A 7,562-nucleotide genomic window follows, 5' to 3' on the forward strand; every position below is an offset into this window, starting at 1 on the left:
GCTTTTCTCTGCCTACTGCAATTCACAGAGCGGGTTAACGTGTAGAAGTCTCTGACTTCTCCAGCGTTACCCCCGCTCTGTGCCTGAATCGCATCACCATACCTTTGTATGGTGAGTGCGATTCATGAAGGTGTGGAAAGCTCTGCTTTCCGCTTCTCCATGGAGTCCAGGTTCGCCATCTCAGGACGCCGTAACCTGAACTGTAGTGCGGAGACATCAGGGAAGCTCAATGCTTCCCCGATCACTGCTCTGCACCTCGCGCTGGCTCTGCCCCCCGACCTCACAGCAACTACTGCGGGCTGACGGGAGGTAAACACCCTGCGCATGCGCAAAGTGACCCTCCGCTGTACCCCGCGCATCGCTGGGAAGGACCGCTGGAGCAGACCTCACCGCAATAGCCCTAGACACCGCAGCGCATCGTCTTAAGGGTAAGTATACATTAATTGCTACTTATCACAGCTATACATCGCATCAAAGCAATGCGATGTGTAGTGATAAGTAGCAATTATGTTTTCGTTTTCTGTATGAATAGACCCTTTAGTGACCATATTTGTCCACTCACACTTTTCACATCGCAGCTGAACACACCCATGGCCATCCCACTTAAAACACTGTTACTGAGAAATAGTTATGCTGCTGATATTGATTTGGTATTGCCATGAGCGGTTATTTGTGCATTCAAGCAGTGCATACGCCCAGTGCGCTGCGTCCTGTGTCCGCAGTCACCACCGCCTGCCCGCTCCCCGTCTGCAGCAGACGCCGTGGACTGTGTGGGCGTCCGCTGTAGCCGTCTCCAGTGACAGATACTAGAGGTCATTACTGACCTCTAGTGTCTGTACGGCGCTGCTATGGCAGAGATCTCATGACGTCTCTCCCATAGTGATCTATTCATGAAGCATTGAAAAGTGTGTTAAAGTGAGCCAGTGGAGAAGTTGGCCATGGCAACCAATCCGCTGCTATGTATAATGTATAATGTAAAATATTTCATAAAAGAAAAAAAATATGAAAAAAAAAAAAATCTCAAACACGTTGTGATTCACAATGAAGGCAGGAAAGTGATCGTACCCTTATATTTGGTGTGAGCCGCAGGTGTTGAGAAAGCAGTAGGCTCCAGAGTTTAGAATCACAAATGTTACCCAAAGCATGCAGAGATTGTCCGTCTTGATTATGGAATAAGGCACAGCATGGCAAACCAACGCGTTTCTGGACTATGCTGTCCCTTTTTCAAGATCTATATCAGGTTTGAATAATTTTAACATTGATGGGGAGAAACAGATGGTTTACTACCATCGATGGATGTTTCAAGGCTAGTGAATTATTTGGCATCTAAGTATCAGTGCATGGCTCCAGATAAATTGAAAACATAATTCTTAATTAATAAATGATTAATAGAAAAAAATTATAGAACATATATATAGAATTATTTAGTAAATCTTTGTCTTTATTTATATTGTATTAGTTTTAAAAAATGGCAGAGGGTGGTAGCAGAAAACGAACCTCACTTACTCAAGATGAAGCTGAAACATCTCACAGTCAGAAGAGTCACAGTGATGCTTCTCATGATGAATATGAATCTCCTGATGAAGGAAGCATCCACAGGGCCCCAAAGTTCACAGATGATGAAACAGACACCCTCATTGACCAAGTTATTCATCATACATGTCAGCTATTTGGTCCCGAAGCTTTTAATGTACACCAGAAATTTAAAAATAATACTTGGGAAGAAATAGCAAAATCTGTGTCTACAGCTCGAGATATACATCGAACTCCTGAAAGCTGCAAAAAGAGACTACGTGACTGTAAGAGGAAGACAAATCATAAAATAAAGTGTAGAAGAAAACTCCAAAAGGTTTGGGAGAAAAAACTAGAAGAGCACTTTAGAATGGTACAAGATGACGAGAGGCCACCCACTGGTTCCCAGGGTAACTATTTTACAAACTATAAATATGTATATAACTATATCTAGATAGATAGATAGATAGATAGATAGATAGATATATTAGCGTATTGTCCATGAAAAATATCAATCCACCAGATGTGTGTGTGTCTATATCTATATACACACAAACATAGGTGGAGTATGCCATATCCCAATATCAATCAATAAAAGAAAAAATTTTAACACATATATTTTAATGGGAGAGTAAGATAGTGAAAAATTTGTTTTATGATGGCAAATGTGAAAATAATTATTTTAATACACAACATTATAAAGAAAATTACATAAATTGACCTTCAGGCTGTTTGTATAATGTGTATATGAAACAAATTAATTGTGTAAATATACACACACTTTGTTTAATGCACAAAGTATGTTAAAAAATTGTATAAAATGACCTTACGGGTTTGTGTATAATGTGTATATTAAACATAAATGCACTCTGTGCTTCAATTTGGACACCATCGCCATGCGATCTCATTATGATATGCAGTTAGTACAAATACTTTCAAATTGTATATCCAAAATAGTACCTGAACCCATCATTTAGGATAAGGTTTACTCAATGTGTGTGTGTGTGTGTGTGTGTGTGTGTGTGTGTGTGTGTGTGTGTGTGTGTGTGTGTGTGTGTGATATTAAAATGTTTAGTAACTGTAATATTTTTATTTTATTTTTTATATTTGCTAAAGAACTTAAGGTTGCTCAAGAAAAAAATCAAAAGAAAACACATAAGAAAAAGCAGAAGAATTTGGAAGAGCAACAGTCTGGTAAAAAATTTAAAACAAAAGTAAAAACGTTACAACTAAACAGTAAATAATGTTTGCAATATTGTATGATGTTATATCGTGAGTTAGATAATAAATAGTTTATGTAAGATATTTCAAAATATAGTGCATATGAAAACATATACTGTTAATTTCTTTGTTCTATTGAGCCAAAATAAATACTTTGGTCATAATTAAAAATCAATGTAATTTTTTTTTTTTAAATACATATATAATTATTAGCTGAAAAAATAGTTCATTGCTAAGTAAATGCTAGTATAATCAAAATAAATTAATTAAATTAAAATCTCTTACTTATGTCTCTCGTTTTATCAACGAGATATACCAAAAGTTAACTGATTACTTTGTAATTGATTATCAATAATTACACTTATAAAGGACATTCTACGAACGCTGCTGCCGCCAATGGTTAAAATTGCAGGCGCAAAGGAGAATTATGCCATTCTTTATCAGCCCAATCCTGCTGCTGATGCTACTCTTCTAAATGCTGTAAATGTGTGGACTACAGGCAACCCTCACTATGTTATATATGTAAGATATCCGAACTTAATTTTTTCATGTAGGAGGTCATTAGGTAGATAAACATTGATTGGGCTACTAAAAGTCAACATTTATTATGTAGACATGGTCATTAGATTGACATGAGAAATAAGTAGACCTGAGTCCAACCTTCTTAATTTAATTAGTTATTTTTCTTCCTATTTAAGGATCAACTTGGACAACAATTGGGAATGGGAACCTGCAAATAATACAGCGGTAGCTGAGCTAGGCACCTTACACAACACATCACTTAACGAGGAATGTGAGAACAAAAACAGAATTAAAAACCCATGTTGAAAATTTTTACTATATAACTAATTACCGACAACCCTTCTCCATACACTTATGTCTTGTCACTATTCATCCACGCAAGGCCGACCAGTAATGATTTTTAACTGTCACCCCCTTACCGGCCACACAGATAAGTGTTAGAGCTTTGTATTAGACTCACATTATTTTTTTACAGATTTTTAGTCAAATATTTCCACAGTGTGTTGTAAATTGCTACCTACTTTCCTGAGTTAGCGTTGAACCTAAAAACATACACACATGCTATCTAGCATCTTATTCTAATTTTATAAACATGCCCTCCTACTGTAAAATAATATTGTGCTAGCTATAATGTTTTACCCTATGTTGTAGAAATAAATCAAAAATTGGATTATAAGCTATATTATTGAGCCAAAAAGGCTTTTTTCTGTTGTAATAAAATAATAATAATAAATATAATAAAATATTATATGTATTAAAAAATATTACTCTAAAAATATAAGTAAATACATTTTTGAGGTATGCTTTACACAGTTTTATAATGCTAGAAATATTGTAATGTCTATAAAATATTATGTATTTATATGTATGCAATGTTAAATATACCTATTATTTATTTCAGGTTCCTTTACAACAATTTCAAGGAAAGTTTCTTTTTCTGAAACAAAAACAGTTATGACAGACAATTTTCCTTCAACTGCGGATGAACCATCAGTGATGCCACATATTTTAACATTGGACAATCCTTCCATGGTGGACGAACCATCAATGCTGCATCATGATGCAACAGCGGACCATGCTACCATGTTGGACCAACCATCAATGCTGCAACATACTTCGACAGTGGATGATACTTCCTTTGTGGCCGAACCATCAATGCTGAAACATTCGGCAAGAGTGGATGATCATTCCACGGTGGACCAAACATCAATGATGCAAGAATATTCTTCTGTGGTTCACAGTTCCACTACGGTAGAGACTTCCACTGTAAATGAAACATCCATGAGGCAAGAACAATCAACAATGGATGATCCTTTCATGGAGGATGAAAATTCAACCATGCTAAACCCTTTAATGTTAGATAAAGGTATTTATTTTAATCAATATAAATAAAATTTACTATCATTGATATTCAATATGGTTAAAAACTATGTTTAAGATGAATGGTATTTATCTATTATGTTTTAAGCCATAGAAAGCAACATGATGACTGCCACACAGACACAGGATAACATTAATGAGGAGCCTGTATTGCACAGCCAGAAAAGTAATATTGATACAGAAGATACCAACCAGGTGGAATTGAATGCAGAGACTGCACATTCTAGTGTAATTGACCATGGTCTTCAAGACCAATTCCTGGACTCTACAAATCAAGGTAAATTTTTTTAATGTATAAAACATAGATTTTAATGAGATCCACTATCATTAATAGATACTGGTTTTTTTATAACTTGATTTTTTGGTTCTTCTAACTATACTTAATAAATTGTCTGTAAATTGATGTATTAACTGTACCTAGAACTTTTTATACACACAGAATGTGAAGTTAGCAGATCACAAACCATTAGCCAACAGGATTCTTTAAAGGAAGCCATGCAGCTAATTGAGAGGAATAGAAATGAAGAAATGAAAAAAATTGAACATCAAATAAATCAGCTGAATAATAATATACAGATTCTCAACACAACACAAAGACAACAGAATCAAGCACTTGTCACTCTTGCAAATTTTTACGATCATCTTGTTTCATCACAGAATGTGGCAGCAATCAACTACCAACAGATGCAGCACAGTATAAATCAAATGCTAGCATGGCAGTATGAGACTATTACCATCACACGCATGATTTCCACTTTCATGCAACTGTTGACAGAAGAAAGACAAAGAATGTCCAGATCAGATAATCCTTCTTGTATATCCAATGCTACAGCAGGAACCTTTGTATCCAGCTGTACACGTGGAGACTATGTAACAAGCTCTACACACAGAGAGTATGCAACGAGCGCTGCACCTGGAACCTATCTATACACCACTTTACCAGGAGAATCTGTATCCACCCCTGCAGCAGGAACAGATGTATCCACCACTTTACCAGGACCCTATGTATCCACCACTGCAACAGTAACCTATGTATCCACCACTTTACCAGTATACTCTGTATCCACTGCTGCAGCAAGTACCAATGTTTCCACCACTTTAACAGGACCATATGTATCCTACACTTTACCAGGACCCTATGTATCCACCACTGCAGCAGGACCCTATCTATCCACTACTTTAACAGGACCCTATGTATCCTCGACATTATCAGGACCCTATGTATCCATACCTGCAACAGGACCCTGTGTATCCTCCACTTTTGCGGGACCCTATGTATCCATCCCTGCACCAAGACCCTTTGTATCCACTACTTTAACAGGACCCTATGTATCCTCGACATTATCAGGACCCTATGTATCCATACGTGAAACAGGACCCTGTGTATCCTCCACTTTTGCAGGACCCTATGCATCCATCCCTGCACCAAGACCCTATGTATCCACCACTGCAACAGAACCCTATGTATGCACGACTGTAACAGGACACTATGTATCCTCAACTTTAGCAGAACCCTATGTATCCATCCCTGCATCAAGACCCTATGTATCCACTACTTTTACAGGACCCTATGTATCCTCAACTTTAGCAAGACCCTATGTATCCACCACTGCAACAGAACCCTCTGTATCCACGACTGTAACAGGACACTATGTATCCTCAATTTTAGCAGAACCCTATGTATCCATCCCTGCATCAAGACCCTATGTATCCACTACTTTTACAGGACCCTATGTATCCTCCACTTTAGCCAGACCCTATGTATCCACCACTGCAACAGAACCCTCTGTATCCACGACTGTAACAGGACACTATGTATCCTCAATTTTAGCAGAACCCTATGTATCCATCCCTGCATCAAGACCCTATGTATCCACTACTTTTACAGGACCCTATGTATCCTCCACTTTAGCAAGACCCTATGTATCCACCACTGCAACAGAACCCTCTGTATCCACGACTGTAACAGGACACTATGTATCCTCAATTTTAGCAGAACCCTATGTATCCATCCCTGCATCAAGACCCTATGTATCCACTACTTTTACAGGACCCTATGTATCCTCCACTTTAGCAGGACCCTATGTATACAACAACTTACATGGAGACTATGTATCCACTGCTTATAGAGGCCTCAATGTATCCACCACTGCACCAGGGCCCTATTTATTGAAGCCAAAACCAGGACACTCAGAATCCACTACTGGACAAATTGCCTCAGAATCCCCCGCTGACTCAGGACCCTCAGAATCCACCGCTGCACCAGGAAAGTATAAATCCAACGCTGCACCTGTACCCTCTGAATACAGCCCTGAAAACACAAATTTGAGAAGCATAGCTGTAGCATCAGAAGTGCACTCAAGATTGCAATTGGCTTATCGACCTAGCTCAAGCTATGATGAGAATATGGATCTTCGAGTAAGATTAGAGCGTGCAAATATTCAAATTCAACATTGGAAGAGACAGGAAGCTAACGATGAGGATGAAGCTTAAATATTAAAGGTAATGAATAAATGTATATAGATTGCATTATCAGATAACTAAATATGGTGAGACATATGTGCTATGCTTTTTTTGAAAAACGTAACATAAAAAATGTGTTTCCTCAAGATAACAAATGTGCCCTACTCAACGATCATCATCCTGCACTTAAAAAATCCTACATATAACACTAACATTTATTATTTTTAATTAGTTTTAGCCATAGGCTTCTTATTCAAATTGCGAGTTTGAATCACCAAACTCAATAGGAAACTAAGTTAATCCTACATTGATTTTCTATTGTAATTTTGTGTATGGTTTGTAAATTTTTCAAAAAAAAAACATCATTTGATTTACTTTGGATACAGTCTTAGCAGAGTGTTATAGGCTACAAGTTTAGACATCACAAGAGTGGAGTATAAGCATAATGCTGGCATGTAGCATAC

At 37.5% G+C, this 7,562-nt stretch overlaps 2 protein-coding genes across 2 annotated transcripts; both read left to right on the forward strand.

The window, feature by feature from the left end:
- Positions 1–1,458: 1,458 nt before the first annotated feature.
- Positions 1,459–4,679, forward strand: LOC134996710 (uncharacterized). Its single transcript, XM_063951217.1, has 3 exons — positions 1,459–1,922; positions 2,629–2,706; positions 4,157–4,679. Exons 1-3 carry the CDS (start codon positions 1,469–1,471, stop codon positions 4,645–4,647), a joined length of 1,023 nt encoding a protein of 340 aa, XP_063807287.1. The 5' UTR covers positions 1,459–1,468; the 3' UTR covers positions 4,648–4,679.
- Positions 4,680–4,737: 58 nt separating this feature from the next.
- LOC134996709 (chondroitin proteoglycan 1-like) lies at positions 4,738–6,979 on the forward strand. Its single transcript, XM_063951216.1, has 3 exons — positions 4,738–4,912; positions 5,075–6,927; positions 6,974–6,979. The coding sequence occupies exons 1-3, from the start codon at positions 4,738–4,740 to the stop codon at positions 6,977–6,979; spliced, it is 2,034 nt and encodes a 677-aa protein (XP_063807286.1).
- Positions 6,980–7,562: the final 583 nt, after the last annotated feature.

This window comes from Pseudophryne corroboree, unplaced genomic scaffold (genome assembly GCF_028390025.1).
Source record: "Pseudophryne corroboree isolate aPseCor3 unplaced genomic scaffold, aPseCor3.hap2 scaffold_143, whole genome shotgun sequence".
Lineage (NCBI taxonomy): Eukaryota > Metazoa > Chordata > Amphibia > Anura > Myobatrachidae > Pseudophryne > Pseudophryne corroboree.